Genomic DNA, 19,251 nt, shown 5'->3' with positions numbered 1-19,251 from the left:
ACGTTGAAATGCGTGCCGTGACCCGAACCCAATCTTTATATACGTACTAAAACTTAATAGGAGCCGACCGTCCAATCTTGGCCACCCTCATGAATTATACATTCCAGAGGGGCTTTTAGGGGTCTCGGCTCCAGTTAAGACACTTAATTGTCACCTGGCTCACATGTGCTTATCGTCGGGAATCCGCTAACGGTGGCACGCATCGGAAACGCATACGTGAGCTTCGGGGGGACTTTGTTCCGGCAGCCGCACATGCGTGGACGAATCTCAATTGCGTCGTCCTTGGAAAAAGTGACATAGAAATGTTCGCACGTTTGACACACTGGCTTGCTTGTATATGAGTCGTCCGTCTGGAAGGAACCACAGATGTCAACTAAAGATGCATTTCAGATGAATCACGCCATAGAACGCAAATCCTAGAGAATGGATCTGTCGACGCCCTGGAAGTTATTTCAGTTACAAAAATGCAGATAGCATATTTTTTTATTGTTACAAAATACTAAAATACAGGAATCAGGTTATGATTTTCATATTCTACCATATTAATAAAAAATATTTATGGTCCAAAGGTTTTCAAAATTATAAAAAAATTACTTTTATGTGAAAGGTCAAAAAACATAAATTTTATGACTAAAGTTTCCATCTAACTTGAATGAGGTATGCAAAATTTAATAAAACAGACGAATCTTACATTACACTAACTTATGGAATATAATGAAGAACACTTAGTTGTGTTGAATATTCATCTCGTGCATGGAGTAGAAAATCTCGAAAATAATAATATAATAATAATAATAATAATAATATAATAATAATGGTCATAATAATATAATAATAATAATAATAACAACTAACTCTGTAGCCCATTAAACCCAAACGTTTATGACTGCAGCAACACAAACCTTCCATCTGTCCCTATCCTGAACAAGATCAATTAAATCTTTTTATCCTTACCAATTTCCTTTAGGTCCATCTCAACGTTATCCCTCCATCTTCGTCTTGGTCTTCCTACTAGCCTCTTACCATCAGGTTTCCCAACAAGAATCCTGTAAACTCTTCTTTCCTCTCCCATTCGTGGAAAATAACCTGCCCAGCTAACTCTTCTTGATTTAATCATTCTAATAATATCTGAACCGGAATATAAATTATGTAGTTCTATATTATATAACCTTCTCCACTCACTTGTATCCTCATCCCTTTTAGGTCCAAATATTTTTCTGAGGATTTTAGTTTGAAATACTCTTAATTTATGGTCGTCTTTTCATGTAAGGGACCACGTTTCACATCCATATAATAATACAGGCAAAATTACTGTTTTCTATATTTTAACTTTTAGTTTCTTAGATATTATAGGAGAAGATAAAAGTTTATTAAGAGAAAAGTAACATTCATTTCCTGAAATAAGCCTGCTTTTTACTTCCTCTTTAACATCATTTTCATTTGTTAGTATTACTCCTAATTGATTTTGATTTTGATTTGATTTAGTTTATTTTACTTCGCGTTTTGTGCCTCTTGGCTAATTTGCGAAGATGGGGATGAGTGATGAAATGATGAAATTCATGAATGGACATTCACAAACAACCAAGCCCGACCGGGATTCGAACCCGGGACCCTTGGCGTCGCAGCGCGATGTGCTAACCACTTTTTTTTCAGACTTTTTTTTTTAACAAAATTTTATTTTATCGGCATATATACAAAATAGTTCTGATTCCTTACATAAATTCTGTTTAAGTATTGTATAGAATTTTTAACATAGTATTATAGTAAGAGTCCAATTTTCGCTATCTGATACAAGATTTTTGGCGTAATCATGCATTTGTACCTGTAATATAAATATACATTTCTTCATATATTAAATACATGTTTACACTTTCACACCACAAGTACATAATTATTGTTTTCTAAACAACACTGAGGTAGTTTCCAAAATACTCATACATTTTTGGATATTGTAACAATTTCCATCTAGTTCGTTTTAAATACTGTGTGTACAAAATGCTATTGCTCTCATACTTTTTACAAAATACATAATATATTGTATTAGCTATTAACCAAATTACTGCATTGTTTTTCTTTTCTGGAAAATATTTGAAATCTGGTCTTGTACACATCGACGGTTGAAAGTATTGGGGTGATGTTCGACATATTTGTCCCAGATATGTCGTTAGGCATTTCCAAATTCCCTGTACTCCATTACATGTTACTATTCTATGCTCAGTGGTGTCTATCTCTCCACATATGTGGCATTTATTAGTTGTTTGTCTCTGGATATTATGTAAGCGTTCATTAGTTGGTGTAATATCATGTATTACATTGTACCAAACACTATACACTGATGTATCCAGAAATTTCTTATTTAAATTTTTCCAAATATTTTGCCATCTGTTATTGGGAAAATGTTTTTCAATGCGGTGAGTCGGTATCTGCAACTGTTTGTGAAACAGTGTATATAAGTACTGAGAGAGTTTTACATCTTCTCCTTTTGGCGGAAGCGCCACATAACTGAATTCTTGCATCAAACTTCGTAGATATATCGGTCCTTTTTGCAATCTGCGTAGATCTGGTGTATTTTGAGGTGGAAATTCCTCCGTCCATAATTGTATCCATAATAATGTAATGGAATCTTCAATGCCATAGAGCGTATAGGATCTTGCCAGGAATAGGGATTTGCATTTGATCTCAATATTTGTGAGCTCCAATCCTCCTTTTTGTTTACCACTCGGCCACAGGGTCGAGCTCCTAATTGATTGAGTTGGTGTTTTAAGTCCACCTTATGCACAATAAGGCTAATTGGGACTAGACCTACAGTTTATAGTGGGATCTGAACTACTATGTGCCTCCATCCGGTTTCGAACCCGAGACCCCTTGATTACAAGGCCACAACGCCACCACTGCGCCATCGGGGAGGCCTCCAGTATTACTCCTAAGTACTTGAATTTGGAAACTGATTCAAACGAGATGCTATCAATAATTAATTTTTGATTACTACCTAACACTTGGTTTCGGCCTGTAAGCATATATTTAGCCGTCTCTTTGCTAAGTTCCAAACCTATCTCTGTAGCTGCTTTTAATTTTCTTTTAGGTTATTCTTAATTATATTTACATCATCCCCAGTAAGTCTATAGCATCTGCACATGTTAATAACTGAGACAGATCCTTTAATTTTAGTCCTACATTAGTTTCTTTTATCCTCCTAGCAGAATAATAATTATAATAATTTGGAATTATAGTTAGATATGTTTACCAGGTTATATTAGTTATTACTGTGTAATTATTATTACTTCTACTATTTAAGCTTTATAAATGGCTTGGCCCGTTACAAAAATTTCTGGTAATGCTCTTGCATAAAAATTATAGATGTATTGAACAAAAACATGTTCATAAAATTTAAAAAATACAGTCACAACTGGCTATGGGGTTATTCCTGAGTAAACAAAAAAATAATCGATCAGACAATTCGATTATTGATGGCGGGGAAAGAACTTCCGGTTTGGCGAATTTTCCAATGCAAAAGAGTGGGATACAGATCGTCAACGAGCTTATTTTATTATAATAGATCGGAAACAAAATGGATCGCTTGAAATTTTTGAGTGATATTGAGAATCGAAGGTACCTAGAATAGATTTGCAATTTCCCGGATCGTTTGGATGCAGATATAAAGGACAATACTAATATTTTCCAAGGCATTGTTGATCTTCTACCAACAGTTTCGTTTTTGAAAAGACTTCTCCATATTGAAATGAAGCTTACATTAATTATAAACATTGAAATACGTACTTCGATCACAACAGACAACAGTAAAGATATAATAATAATTACTACGGTTAAAATTATTGTTATACACTAATAATATATACCTAATTAAATAAATTTTATTCGAATTTTATTATTATTGTTGTTGTTTAATATATTATCATGCTATTCGATCCGCAAGCCGATTGAATATGCAGTACAACTATTTAACATTAATACTGTTGCATTAACAAAGTTACTATACTAAAATGCACAGTTATTGTATTTGGTTATTAACTTTTGCAAGTGTCGTTCAAGAAAGGACTTTAGAAGTTAGAAAAAAATACTCACAAAGTTTATATTGTGTGACATCTAAAATTATAATTTTTCGAATTCTGAAAACTGTGGAACCATTTATTTATTCATTGAATTAAATGGTAGAATATGAAAAAAATATCCTGGTTCCTGTATTTTGCACTCATTTTTTCGATCTAATGCATATTTCACATTGATTACTCTGTTCGAATACTAATCAAGTAAATTTTATTTCTGTTATTTACAATAAAAATAACAAACTTCCTGCTTTTTTACAACTTGAAATGAAGGATGCCAAGTTCTAGAGGGGGAAAGAGGGGTCGACTGACCTACCGACGCCCATGGAGAGAGCGCTTATCAACAACCAAAAGTCAAATGCGTTATAATGCAACGCCAAGGGGGCTTTGACGTCACTTGGGGTTTTGCTCAGGGTGGTTCATGGATACTTCAATAGTACATTTGTTTAATGTTTATTTTCTCTCTAATTTACACAAGGTTCCGTAAGTTCGGATATATAAGACCAGAATTGCGTATGTAGCATAATGCCCAGCCTCTAATACACTATGTTCTAAAATACTAAGTTATAAAGTCTAAGTTCTAAGTTCTAATCCTATAAGTAACTGAATGGAGATAATCTAAGGCGCCATACTATAGAAGAATATAGTAAAGTCCTTTTTTACCTAAGATTGGCAGAAGCGACACCATCAGCGTCAGGCAGCAATTCCCCTGGTACAGGATGCTGTTTTCCTAAAGGGGGTTTTTTTATACCATTTCAGTCAGCGTGTCTCGATACTTGCCCTAACCTTCAAGAGACCTTTTCTATTCCAGTGGCCATTTTCGCATAAGTCCATTTCCTACTGTCTTGCCCTTCAGAGGACAAGCTATCAGGGCGATCACTATCTCATGCACGTTGAGGGGTTGGGGGGTCCACATGTGCATGTGGAGACCTTGGTTGAGGACACTAGCGATTGCTATCTGACCTCGTCTCCTCTAATGACAGATTATCTCACTCTTGTGTTTGCTAGGCCACATCCTGTTATTAAACTGTGTTGTTTACCAGAATAAGGGAAAGATGCTATCTTTCCTTTGACTTTTCCTAGAGGAAGTATCGGACTCGCTATCTCTGTGGCTTGTTTGGCAGAAGCCTGCACAATAAGGATTTTACTTAATGCAACTAATTGTTTGAGACTAGTGTCACTATTGCCAATACAATAAAGAATTTTGCCCGTTACATAACTCCCCACCTTATCTTAGATGGTCTCCATCTAATGTCAGTTACGTCCTAAAATTCAACTGCCCTCGTATATGGCAAAAGATTTAAAAGAAATAATAATATAAAGAAATTAAAAATTGAAAATAATAATAAAGTGGAATAATAATGAAACTGAATAACAAAACAAACTGATAATGTAATAATAATAAAATACCAGAAATAATAATAAATGAATATTGATATTAGTGAATCATATAGAGGGCATATCATTTAAATTTATGCACTGCATAATCCTAACTATTTTCTCAAGTCCTAACTGTTTAACTATAATTAAAAATGTAGGTTCTCATTGATCCTGACTAAATATCAATATACTCATCAATTACATTATTCAATCTATGAGGATCTTAAGATCCTAGTTACTTAACCTAGATAGTTATGATTTACACAACGTCTGTGTAATGTTACAGTACACTTCTTACATATTGAACATTATATATAAGTGTTTTTCTTCTTTTGTTGCAATCATTGATTTTGTCTACATGATAGTCGTAAGTTTCACATCTAAGTGTGTGTACTCTTTCTTCATTGCACATAGGAGTTAAGAAATGTTTATACATTATGTATTTCGTTGATTACAGTTTTACTCATCGTTTATTTCCTGAAGAAGTCCGTTTTCCTTATATGTCAATAAATTGAATTCTGAATGTCACTGCATGGAAAGTTCCAACTGGAGACTGCATTCAGAGGAATTGAAATATGTTGGGGTCACACAACAGGTTGTCACTGGGGATTGAAGTATGCCTGGGTCAATCTGAAGTTGTCTGGATACAACTGGAATATTTTGGGGCGAATCTCAATTCACCGGGGGTAGTGCTGACGTCGATGTTACTGGGTAGAGTAAGTTCTCTCTGGCCGGGTCATTGGTTGTCCGACTCTGGAATATGGCAGCATCATCCACTCAAACAATGGAATGGAAATGGAATCTGTAACTGAGAAGCATCTATAAACAAGTTGATTTTTCTTAGCCTTCCAAAATACATTCGTATATAGGTGGGCCTTTCGGGGCCTCATATGAGGGTGGCCTTATAGCGGTTGCTCTCATGGCAACTGGAACATTAACATTTCTACATTTTCTGACATTTATGCGATATATAATCCAGAAAATAAGACTGAACAAGACACAAGTCATTAAGGAGAGCCAAATATATATATATATAAGCAATTTGGAATCTGATTTGTTACCTTCTGGAAGTTCTACGGCAGTCGAAATTCTACAGATAGGGGTATCTTGTATATCTAGGGTGCATTCATAGCTTGTTTTATTAGTCTGGGAGTAATCTACCCAATTAATAGGTAATATCCTCGAAATTTGGGCTTTCGTCGGGTTTGGAAGTATACATGGGAATTGAGCTTGATAACATGCATTAAAGATGCAAAGATTGCACTGACATCCTAATTGGATCACCAGTGTTCCAAAAGGAGATTCTTGTTGAAAACTGAAAAGAATACTTTCACATTTTACATTAATTTCAACATTAGAAGGGATTAATAAAAGGTAAGTGGAAACATTAAACAGAATTGGAGAAATAATCCATGGGTTTTCAATGCATTTCAAGGGACAGTATTTTACTTGATTAGGTACGTCGTTTTGAATATTTGAAAGTATGCATCGATTTTCGGGAGTGTACATATCTCTAAAGGGAGTTATAAAACAGAGGGTGTCTTGAGAAAAATCACAAAGAGGTTTGTATAGTGTTTCACTTTTGGTGTCATATACAACGTTAGAAGTGGACAGAGGTGTAACGCAAGTCCTTTCGTAGTATTGAAAAGGTAACGGTCTAAAGTTATACGCAATATAAATTGCAGACTTGTGCACAAGTGGTACTTTAACAGCTACTAAAGCAGTTGTGGAACTAATAGTACACTCTACTATGGGAATATTATAATATTGTCCTAATTTACTCATAGGAATAGCTAGAGTATAGTTATAGTTACTTGTTCTTCGGACTACAGTCTTTAGGTGATCTTGCAATAATTGGAATGAAATTAATGCGGGATGTGGAATTTTACTTTGGCAAGAGGAGGTAAGAACATGAAATAACTCGGGCACGTCATTCAGGGGTAAGTCCTTAATAGTAACCCAATTTTGGGCCGGAAAGTATTGTATGCGGTCGTAAATTTCATTAATGTCTGTGTCTTTTAAGAATAAAGTCCTTATATGTGTTTTAGTGGCTCTAAAATAACTCCATCCTTGTACTGCTGGGTCGGTTAAAATAGAAGTATTCCCTAGTGAAGCGGGTAATTTTTCCCAATCTAGATAGATTGAAGTGATGGGAGTATACTGCAATCGATATATCAAGGGAACTGAAGTTTCATATAGAATGGGAGAGTCCACTTGATTTTTATATAGGCTAGAAGTTATAAAAGTTCTCATGGTTAGTCCATTAATAGTGGGGGCGAGAGACATCATAAGGAGTAAATGTACGGTCAGTCATGCTGTCATGGTTAAATGTGCTGGAACGCGTCCAGGATTGTGTGTACGTGGAGCAGGTTTAGGTATTGGCCTATTCCTAGTTGGAATATGGAGTCTAGGAGCTTCGTCGTTCATGAAAAAGATAGGATTAGGATGAGAGTGATTGATTCGATTAAACATTGGAGTTGCATTGCAGCAACATTTCTTGTACTGTTTCCCTATCCAATACAGGATTATCGCAAACAAAATAAGAATTAGTGAGACTATTATATAGGTAAGAATATCATCGAATGTATCTAGTCCAAAACTTAAGGCTTCAACATTGTTAATTTGATTAAGAGAAACCATTTGAGTGGTTAACAGTCGAAATTTATATATAGTCCATGCAATCAAAATAGTGAGACCTATGTTCCATATTATTATAAGTGAAGTTTTAACATGATTGTTTCCAGGATAAGGAAGTCTTGGCAAGTCTTCTAAGTTGTCTAAATTACTTATGTCATTAGTCATGGGTTCAGTTTGAGTTGTAATCTTTAAGAAAGGAATCTTTTCTGGCCACGCTGTATCTAAACAATCGTTAAAGTGTTTAAATTCAGCAGCTTTTGTCCCGGCAAATAATACATCGATCTTCATGGTTGGAATTTTTCCCCATGAGGCAGGTAATATGTGATAGAATTTAATATCATCGCTTGTTTTACTTGAACAAGGAAAAGTTCGGGGGATGAATGTTTCTTGAGTTATAGTGAGAGAGCAGTGGCAAGGCAATGTTATTTCTAGTGCTCCTGGTTCGTTAGCATATGTATGGAGATTAAACGTCTCGTTATGACACTCGCCTGTTATCACTAAGGGCGGATTCGTTATGACATAATGGTCTGGAGCTATTTCAGTAATGATAACATTATTTCCGTCGTAGCACTGAAACATGCAGTGTCCTGCTAGTTCTTTTATAGTGGCACCTTGTCGTATTTTTTGTGCACAAGAGTTTCCTAACGTTGCATCGTGACCATAACGTGGGATGTAACACATTGGTGAATTGTGTGGATCACATGTGGATAAAAAGGTTCCTGATAATAGTCGAATAGATTGAGAACTTGTTGCTGAAAACAGAGGTGGGTGTATTATATTGCAAGTATTATTTTCCCATCGAAAAGGAACTGCTAGGAATTCCTCTAATATTACATTTTCACCAATTCTCGTAATGGGGATTTTCAGATTAATTGCCACTTGTGTTGTTGTGAATAAACAGTGGGCCAAGGGCATGGTGTAATACTTCATTAATTGAGAAATTGGAACAGCTAATTTGTAACCCTTTTTCCCTAAGGAAAATTGTAAACGTTTTAAATCTCTTCTCAAAACTTGAGGTGTGATTAAAATTAAGGGAATTTTATTAGCAAAACATGAGGTTCTTATTTCTCTTAATTCTGAATTTCTGGAGTTACTTAGAATTATTTGGTGTAAAATAACTGACTGTAAGGCAAGACGATAGAATTTATATGTGGTAGCATTTTCATCCCTAATTAATTCTGAAGATACATCCATAATTCTAGTTCGTAGGAGATTTATTTGTTTCTCCATGGTTACTAGTGTATCGTTTGTCTGACTAATGGACTCACGAATCTGAGTTCTTATGACATGTAGTTGCTGGTGTTCTCCTTTTAAGCTTGAAGTGATTTTATGAAGTTCTGCATTAAGTGTTCGTTCGTTTACTAAGAGTTGTTGGAATTGTTGTTCACTGACAATTCCACAACACCAACTTGCAAAGTTTCCAATGAAATTTAGACCTAAGCCTCTCTTAACTCTTTCAAAGTCATCTGTTGGAGTGTTGAATACTATTCCTGTGGTATTTAGATGCGTTAACATTAAAGATTGATAATCACTTACCAATTTATCCAGCGTATTGAATACCTGCATATCATGATATGCGTCTACCTGATTGATCTGTACCCCTTTGGTAAGATCCAGTATTGCTGGGTTGATTACCATAGGTGGTGTGAGATCTTCGGTGTATGTCAGAGGGACACTCCCCTCGTATAGTGTCACCTGCGGAAGCTGTTTCCAGTATGCTCCAGGCATCAGTTTTATGGTCGGGCTAGACCACGTCCAGTCCAAAATAAAAAGTAACAGAAGGAGTGACATCATGGACATTTCTGGAACTAAAAAACGTATGAGTGGCACAATTCTCACTAAGAATCACTCCCCGTAACAGGTATTGCTTCGTCTCGAAGCAAGGAAGAAACAAATCTCTGAGAAAGATTGATTAACATAAACTATATAGATAAAATAACACAAGAATTCAAATAAACAGTAACACATGAAAATGGAATAATAAACTTAACCTAAAGAATTTACATTTGAATGGAGGCATATGAATAGGTTATTCCTCATAGAGGCCTAGACGGGCCTCCAGATATAAGGGCCAATAATGGAATATACCATCCTTCAAATCGAAGTGTGTGTGTAGGGTCCAAAGGTCACCTGCATTCTTAATGATTCGGCGAATACCTCCTCCGAAAGACTGTGTAAAGTCTCGAAGCCAGTCCTCTCGCCAGGTGAGAGAGGGAAAGCGTGCTAATGCAAGTCTCAAAAACATGATGAGGTCAGAAATGACAAAAAAGTAGGAGGGGGTTCCTCGAGGCAAGACTATATCTAACACGTTAAATCCGGCATGAATGTAGGGGTTGCAGGGTGCAACAAACATCATGGGAAAATCAAAGACCAGGAAATTGTAGAGGAGGGCCTCTACTTCACCGTCGTAGGTGGGTGGAACAAATAAAAGTTGGATATCCACCGCATCTGTCATTCGTACTGGTTGCGGTGATGGAAAAATATCTGGTAAGTCAAAATCAAACTCGGAAGGAGATGTGAATGGGATGCTCTCATCCAAAGGCACATCAATATCAAGTAAATCATTCCCTACTGGAGAATGAAGAAATGGAATTGTAGAGAGACTGGAAATACTTACTTCATCTGCTTCATCCATCTCTACATCCATTGTGGAATTAACTTGGTTAATAAGCAAAAAAGTCCAAGGTCTTATCAGCTATACGAAAGTCGCAATCAAACTTCCAGTTCAATGAGTATTTCTCATAACATGTAGCTACAAAATCACGTAACTTGAGAAACGATGAAAACAAAAAGTCCTCTTTTTCTGTCAAAGTAGCGTCGCAGGCTTGGACGTATTTAATGAACAACAAAAGTTCACTTTGAAGTGCGTCCTCACATACAGAAGAGGCAATATTGCCTACTTCTGGCAAGGTAAAAACATCATATCCCAACCTGGTTATCCAAGTATCTACGTTAATAGCCATTACCTGAACAAGGGGGAATAAAGTTAAAAGGATTACTTATTGAATACAAAATCTAACGCTACAGAGGCGTTACTTATCAAATCAATCGCGATATACAAAATAAACACTATGCTGGAAATAGAGGTGTGCTTGGTAATGAAAAGAACGTTATGGAATGTATAGGCCTATACAAAAATGGTAGTAGGTATTGTCAGAAATGGAGACATCACTTAAGGAGTAGCCCTCTGTAAGAATTCATCCAGGTCCTTTAGGAACTGTATTACTTCGTCATTTGTTTTAGAGTCGGCGCGAATAGGAAATTGTCTGTAAATGCCTGCCTTAATGTGCATGCGCACAAAGTTGCGAACAATTTCTGTGCAATCGTCAAAAAATTTCGTCGCTGTTTGTGTCTTGTACATAAGCAATAAATACTGGTTGATTTTCTTAATTTTATGGGTTTCGAGCACTTTAGAAGCTGGTACATTTAATTGGGTCGCTAGTTCCTCAACAACCGACTGAAATTGGGGTCCATCGGAAGTAATTAGCAATGCAACATCGTCTACAATAATTTTACCGTGAGACATAAGGAGAGTTAAAATAAGCCAAAATACATTACATCTAATTTACTAACACACAATTAGAGTATAAGAAATAATCGATTATAATCTCGAAGCTAGTATCATACAGCAAAATTGGAGTTTCCTTGTAATAAATAATAAAAATGGCTAAAGAAAGCGATATTTCGTCATCTGTCGTAAAAAAAACGTAGGTAAGTCGTGTTTAATAAAAATTGAAAAGTAGGATGCAAGGCTATGTACTGGTATCGTGTAGCAAGGCGCCCTAATTGGATATTATCCCACGAGGAGGATATTCAACTGAGAAAATAAAATAAGCCGAGTTTAGCGAGGTAAATAAAAGTCCTGCTGCTAATAGCCGATCAGGCAATGGAAGGAAAAATCACATTCATACCTTTGGTTTTCTAATGCCGTGTGTTATAGTATATTCAAAATTGTAATTCCTGAAAATAAAAAAAAGTAATGTATTCATTTGCAGAAACGAGGAGGATAAAGAAAACAATTGCATGTATTTTCGCTTGGGTGTTTTATAGCGTTGAAATTGACGAAGTCTTCACGGTTCCTGCCGGAAGTAGATAAGATTAGCTCGGTCGCTGCAGTCTTCCGAGCATTATCAAAGGGAGGAGGAAAATTAGCCTGGCTCTGTTATGAGCTCAAGATTGAACGAAGGGTTTCGGGTTGGAATTTTAGCTAGCTTAGCGTTCGTTCTTTTCTCATATACAGGGCTATTCAGCGAAAAATAAACAATTTTCAAGATTTATAGATTTCATGATAGGGGCTTGAAATTTGAAAGGTATGACATCTACCACTTAAGCTTTAAGAATCTGATGCGTATATACACATCGAGTTATCCTTTTTAATCCTTTTATGTCCCTTACGCTATATCTCGTGACCAAAATTTCTTCATTCGAGCTAGATTAACTCGTAAGACCTTTTTACCTTTGACTTTCTCTACGTCGTATACATTTCTACCTCTAATATGAATTATGCGGTACGGACCGTCATATTTTCGTCTTAGCTTATCTGAAAGACCTTTTTTCTTTGCTGGCATGTGTATCATGACCAGATCGTCGATTGCATAAGCTGGTTTTTGTCTATTAGCGTCGAAACGTCGTTTCCCTTGTTGATGGCGTTTATCCTGCCTTTCTTTAGTTATTTCCTGCACTGAAAGTAAGTGTTTCCGAAAGCTATCGGAAAATGGGTCTGTGGGGTTTGCATTTAAACCAACTTCTAGAGGAAATTGAGGCTTTCGTCCAAACATAATTTCATAGGGCGAAAAACCTATTCCTTCTAATGGACTGCAATTATAAGCATACACACAAAGATCGAGGTATGAGACCCAATCTTTTTGGTTTTTGGAGATATACTTACTTATCATTGTGGCCATAGTGTGATTTAACTTTTCTACCTTCCCGTTAGTTTGAGGGTGGTAACCACTTGTATTCAAATGTTTAATTTTTAGTTCTGCCAGCACATTTTCGACCAGGGCCGCTTGATATACAGATCCTCGATCTGTTAGTATAGACCGAATGGGGCCGAAAACTGTAAAGATTTTGTGAACAAAGAATTTCGCGACTTGTTTAGCAGAAATGCTTTTCAGTGGTTGGGCCACGACCCATGAAGATAACAGATCAATACCAAATATGATATACTTGTACCCACAAGAAGAAGTGATCGGGCCAAAGATATCAGAAGACCATCGCTCACCTACGCTGCCCAGGGAGAGAGGGTGTAAAAATCCTTGTCGTTTCCCTGTGGGCGTATTCTTTTCTTGGCAAATTGGGCAAGATCGGACGTAATGAAGTACATCCTTACGAGCAGTTTTCCAGTAATAACGCTCAAATACCTTTTGAAGACTTTTGCTCTGTCCTGTATGACCTCCAGTGTATGGACTGTCATGTATATCTGATAAAACATCTGCTATCATATTGGTGGGAATAACTAGCAATTTCCGATTCTTATTTAACCTATATAGGACTCCTTGATCTAATGCATAGTATCTGACGCTAAGGTGGTTTGGATCGCGCTCTTTGAGTGAAATAAGTGTACGTATTTCGGGGTCTGCTAATTGTCTCTTCCTGATCTCTGCTTGTCGCTTATTGGGTTCTGAGTTCGATGGAACGAAAGTGGAATAATTGGGTTGTTCATCATCATCCAAGAATTCTACCATGTCTCCGTGATCAACGTAATCTCTCTCTTCATCAGAGAGCTTGGTCACTGGCGACCGGCTGAGGCAATCTGGGACGCAGTGTAAACGTCCTGGCTTGTGTTTTATTTGAAAGGTAAATTCCGAAAGTCGTAGAGCCCAGCGTGATAAGCGCCCTGACAAATCGCGGCTACGCTGGAGCCAACACGCACCTGAATTATCGACCACGGCGGTAAAAAATGTGTCAGTCAAATACTGACGAAAATGCAAAACTGAGAAAACTAGACAATACACTTCCTTTTCGTAAATACTATAATTTACTTGAGCACCTGTGAATAATCGTGAGCAATACGAAATTGGTTGTACCATAGTCTTCTTACTGTTATTAGGGTCAGGTATGCGATGACAAAGGACTGATCCAAAGCCTATTTTACTAGCGTCACAGTGCAATTCTATGGGGAGTTTGGGGTCAAAATGACTTAACACAGGGGCGGATGATAGGCACTGCTTTAACTTATTAAAAGCGGCCAACTGGGTTTCACCCATACGAAATGGGGCTCCTTTTTTAGTCAGGTCAGTTAGGGGTTTGGCTATCAAACTGAAAGAGGGAACGAATCGCCTGAAAAATCCGCAACATCCAAGGAAGCTACGTATCCCTTTCAACGTAGTTGGAGGTGGAAGATCTAAAATGGCAGAAACCTTTTTAGGGTTTACTCCCACTCCATTTCTACCAATAATATGGCCAAGGATTTCAGCCTCTGTATATCCTATACGGCATTTTGAAGGTTTCGCCTTGAGGTTCGATTTCTGTAGGGCGAGAAAAGTTTTCTCTAACCTTTCTAAATGTTGAGGCCAGTCGGGGCTGAAAACAACTATATCGTCCAGAAAAACGCATAGACTGTTCCATTTGAGTCCTGCAAATACTTTATCTACGCATCGTTGAAATGCAGCAGGGGCGTTCGCGAGACCGAAAGGTAACCTACAAAACTCAAACGTACCTTCACTGGATACGAACGCGGTTTTGTGTCTGTCTTCTTCAGCGATTGAAAGTTGCCAATACGCACTGAAAAGGTCTAAATGAGAAATGTACTGGACTCCACTAAGATAATGAATAATATCTTGAATTGTAGGGAGATTCCAAACCTGGACAATCATTTTCTCATTTAATTGTCGATAGTCAATACACATGCGTACAGAATTGTCTCGCTTACCTACCAACAGGATAGGGGCACCGTAAGCGGACTCACTTTCTCGTATAATCCCAAGATCAAGCATTCTATGGATTTCTTGTTTTATAAATTCCCGTTGATTGGGGGACACTCTGTAAGGGGTTCTTCGTACCGGTATGTCATCCTTCAGTGGAATCTTTACTTCGTAAACATTTGTAATTCCCAGTTCTTCAGGTGTTGCTGCAAAACAAGATCTATACTTTTTCAAAAGTTCTATTACTTGTTGCCGTTGTAAAGATGACAATTCAGGTGAAATATCCACGTCTGTTTTGATATCGAACTCTTTCTCACTTTTCTGCAAGGTACTTTTAAACTGTTCGATATTTATAGCATCTATTTCCTGTAAACTTGAATTTACGGCATTGGAAGAAATATCGACAGGTTCATGTAAAAGTCCTAGAACGTAATTTGCGGGAAGGACTACCGCGAAGTGATTCATATTTATGACTGGAACATAAAGTGTATTAGTAGTATTAATCAGGAGTCTCGGCATAAGACAACGATGTTGGTCATATAGACCATCATGAGCTTCTAGAATGAAATCTCTATTTGGTGGAACAAATTTGGAAAAAGAAATTGCTAATTCTGCATACTGGTGGGGTTCTAAAGTTACCGTATGCAAAGAGATGGTCTTTAATTTACGTTCCTCTGGGGATCTTTCTTCCCCCTCCTCGCCGTGTGAAGACGGAAGTTGCTTGGGGAGCAGTTTATCAGTTGCGTCACTGGTATCAGGCGATGCAATATGTTCGCTGTTGGGAAAGGTTTTATCTGCGGTTTCGCCTCGAGCTGTTTCCTGTTTTTCCCCAACATGTTTTGTCGAAGAAGACTGATGCAAAGTCCCCTCGTTGCTAGTCTGATTAAAATGAACAAATTTACGAGGCTTTTGTAAAATATGTGGAATAATGATGGTTTCTTTTAGTCTGTGCTCCGAACCGTGAAGTTCATGATTCAGACCCGTATTCCCTTCCAAAACTTTATTGAAACTGTTTGCCTTCTCGCCTTTTCTCAAACTGAGGCCCAGAGTTCGATTCTCAGACTGAACCTTATTTCTAATGTCGTCATTTGGCGTTTCTTGCATCATTGAGCATTTATTATGTTTTTTCTTCTCATATCTATTCCTAATCTCGTCTGAACATGTAGGAACAGTTGCGTCAGTGACATACGGAACAAAGGAATGTTTACATCGATTTAAATGCAAGCCTGAGGGTGTCAAGTGTGTCACGAAGCGATTAAAGAAATCTGCTCCTAATATAATCCTGTTACGCAATGAAGCATTTGCACAAATTGCCAAGGGCATGGTGAATCTATGAGGACCGATCCAAAAATAAAAGTCACATACAGGAGTATTTTTGCTAGCTACTCCTGAAAGAGTGGATAACGTAACAGATCCTGTTTTTCTTGCTGTAATAGAAAAATTTGGGGGAAGCATACCAATGAATAAAAGACTACAAGTGCTGCCTGTGTCAACTAAGGCAGGAATTTTCTTCCGAAAAATGTTTATGCTAATCGTTGGACGATAATTTTGATATTTCTTTTGCTGTGAGAAGGAAGAACAATTGAATGCACAATGAGGCTGATTATGCAGGGGTTTTATTTTACTTGGGCGTAAGCGACCCCTGAGACGCTCTCCCCTTACACGTTTGGGTTTCCTTGGTATGGAGATGGAGTTCTAGGCTCGCGCTGAGGAGTTTCTCTCTGATTTCTCTCAAAATTTCGGTCGTAGCGGCCTCTGAAATTTTGTCCTCTTATAGAAAAAGTCCCTCTTCCGCGTCCCGTAGAATAAGATCCTCGTTTAGGGCATGCTCTAGCAAAATGGTATCGCGAACCACAAGTGTAGCAAAGTTTTTCATTGTCCCTGTTACTGTTTGGGCGGCCCCTGTAAGATGAACGTCCTCTATTATTTGTGTTTCCACGGAAAGAACTTGCATTGGGGGTAGAACCATTTTGTGAACTATTACCAGAACTAGACTGATCCATAGTGTGAACATAACGTGTTTGCTGTCCATTTCGGCCTGTTACATGTCCCTGTTTCTCTGTGTGCCCACGCACAACTTGGGAGTAAGTTTTTGATGCAATTTCGGCCTGTCGTTTTGCACGTTCTAACAGTCGTAAATTAGCAAGCAAGTCATCCAACGTTTTGGATTTCATAGTTATGAGTTTTTCTGTGTCCTTAGCTTCTAACCCGTTACACATGAAGTTTATTTTACCTTCGTCCGTCATGTTGGGATCTGCTTTCTGACATAACTTGAGAATGTCGTAAAAGTAATTTTCAATAGACTCGGTATGTTGCTTTTTCCGTGCTGCTAATTCAAGATATGCCTGGCCTACAGGTAATAGCGGCTGAAATGCTTTGGTAAGAGTTTCCTCAATCTGCGCAAATCCCGCTAAGTTTTCTAACATGGTCCGGTTTAAATCCCAGTATGCAAGAGCACTTTTCTTTAGATATGCCGGTAAAAACATAACTTTCTGTGCTTCGGTCCATCCCAAAATGTTAGCTACTCTATTGTAAGTGTTAAAAAATTCGGTAATACTTTCACCTGGATCTGCGTTAAAATTGTCTGGTTGGATAGAAGGAACTCGTGCATAACTGGGTGTTGTAGTGGCAGCTTCACCACTACCGCTTTGAGTATGGTCTGGCATTGTACCTGCGGTATCGCGATCCTCAGGGAGAGGTGTTCGTAATGCTTCTGCGGAACACCCAGGGAGAGGGCACGTTATACGGGCACTAAGAAGGGGTTTGGTGTCACCGGATGCCTGTTGGCGTGTTAAAACCATGAAAGGGGAAAGTCAACCGAACACAAAAGTGGGTATTCAAGAATCGAAACAACGACCAGATCGAAACGAATGAAATCCATACGAAAGAACATAACGACAACACAACCAATCTAATGGACAACACCTAATCGCCCAGAGACAAAACAATAAAAGGACCAACAACAGAGAGACAACACACCCATGTGTATGAAATACCACATAACAACAAAAAGAACCAAATAGGTACCAGAATACAACCCTCTGCCGCAATATGGCAGAGAAAGCCGCACCTCCACCACTTATGCAACGCCAAGGGGGCTTTGACGTCACTTGGGGTTTTGCTCAGGGTGGTTCATGGATACTTCAATAGTACATTTGTTTAATGTTTATTTTCTCTCTAATTTACACAAGGTTCCGTAAGTTCGGATATATAAGACCAGAATTGCGTATGTAGCATAATGCCCAGCCTCTAATACACTATGTTCTAAAATACTAAGTTATAAAGTCTAAGTTCTAAGTTCTAATCCTATAAGTAACTGAATGGAGATAATCTAAGGCGCCATACTATAGAAGAATATAGTAAAGTCCTTTTTTACCTAAGATTGGCAGAAGCGACACCATCAGCGTCAGGCAGCAATTCCCCTGGTACAGGATGCTGTTTTCCTAAAGGGGGGTTTTTTATACCATTTCAGTCAGCGTGTCTCGATACTTGCCCTAACCTTCAAGAGACCTTTTCTATTCCAGTGGCCATTTTCGCATAAGTCCATTTCCTACTGTCTTGCCCTTCAGAGGACAAGCTATCAGGGCGATCACTATCTCATGCACGTTGAGGGGTTGGGGGGTCCACATGTGCATGTGGAGACCTTGGTTGAGGACACTAGCGATTGCTATCTGACCTCGTCTCCTCTAATGACAGATTATCTCACTCTTGTGTTTGCTAGGCCACATCCTGTTATTAAACTGTGTTGTTTACCAGAATAAGGGAAAGATGCTATCTTTCCTTTGACTTTTCCTAGAGGAAGTATCGGACTCGCTATCTCTGTGGCTTGTTTGGCAGAAGCCTGCACAATAAGGATTTTACTTAATGCAACTAATTGTTTGAGACTTAGTGGTAACGTCGTTGCCTAATAAACAAGGGATCCCGGGTTAGATATCCGGTGGAACCAATTAGCAAAGTATGCTGTAGGTCTAGTCCCGATTAGGCTATCTGTGCATAAAGTGGACTTAAAACAACAACTGACATAAATAATCATTCAAATAAATTTTTCGTGATATTGTTCCTAATTATAATTTAATTTAATATAATTCATCTTATGTAGTAATATGCAATTCTATTTTTAATTTGAACTATGACATAACAGGCGTTGTCTTTATGCTTATATACTGCATCGGTATAGTTATTCCGACTTATGCTACAGACTAAGCTCATTAGTCGAGGAAATGTTATGCAGGGGTCTAGTGGAGGCGATTAGGAGGTGCTTGGAAGGGGGTGCCCCCCCCCACGTTTTGCTTCGCATTATGGTC

General features: G+C 37.8%; 1 protein-coding gene across 2 annotated transcripts; it reads right to left on the bottom strand.

Moving 5' to 3' along the window:
• Positions 1 to 6,530: 6,530 nt before the first annotated feature.
• On the bottom strand, positions 6,531 to 18,802 carry LOC146002797 (uncharacterized). 2 transcript variants are annotated; one of them, XM_083140744.1, is made up of 2 exons: positions 18,324 to 18,802; positions 6,531 to 9,889 (listed from the first exon to the last, which is right to left on the bottom strand). In XM_083140744.1, the coding sequence occupies exons 1-2, from the start codon at positions 18,346 to 18,348 to the stop codon at positions 7,755 to 7,757; spliced, it is 2,160 nt and encodes a 719-aa protein (XP_082996870.1). In that variant the 5' UTR covers positions 18,349 to 18,802; the 3' UTR covers positions 6,531 to 7,754. The 2 variants fall into 2 exon arrangements, 1 of the variants encoding a protein (XP_082996870.1); XR_014443760.1 differs by lacking the exon at positions 6,531 to 9,889 and adding an exon at positions 11,702 to 12,041.
• Between the last annotated feature and the right edge of the window lie 449 nt (positions 18,803 to 19,251).

This window comes from Lepisma saccharinum, chromosome 19, assembly GCF_977018435.1.
Source record: "Lepisma saccharinum chromosome 19, izLepSacc3.1, whole genome shotgun sequence".
Classification (NCBI taxonomy): Eukaryota; Metazoa; Arthropoda; class Insecta; order Zygentoma; family Lepismatidae; genus Lepisma; species Lepisma saccharinum.
The sequence above is the reverse complement of the archived record's forward strand: the minus strand, read 5'-3'. Positions and strand labels throughout refer to the sequence as shown.

What these genes read in the sequence shown, in the direction of transcription:
- LOC146002797 (XM_083140744.1), bottom strand. Translation starts at nt 18,348, where the DNA reads ATGGTGTCGCTTCTGCCAATCTTAG. An exon ending in GTCGCTTCTGCCAATCTTAG is followed by an intron (nt 9,890 to 18,323) that starts GTAAAAAAGGAC and finishes TACGTTTTTTAG; the next exon opens with TTCCAGAAATGTCCATGATG.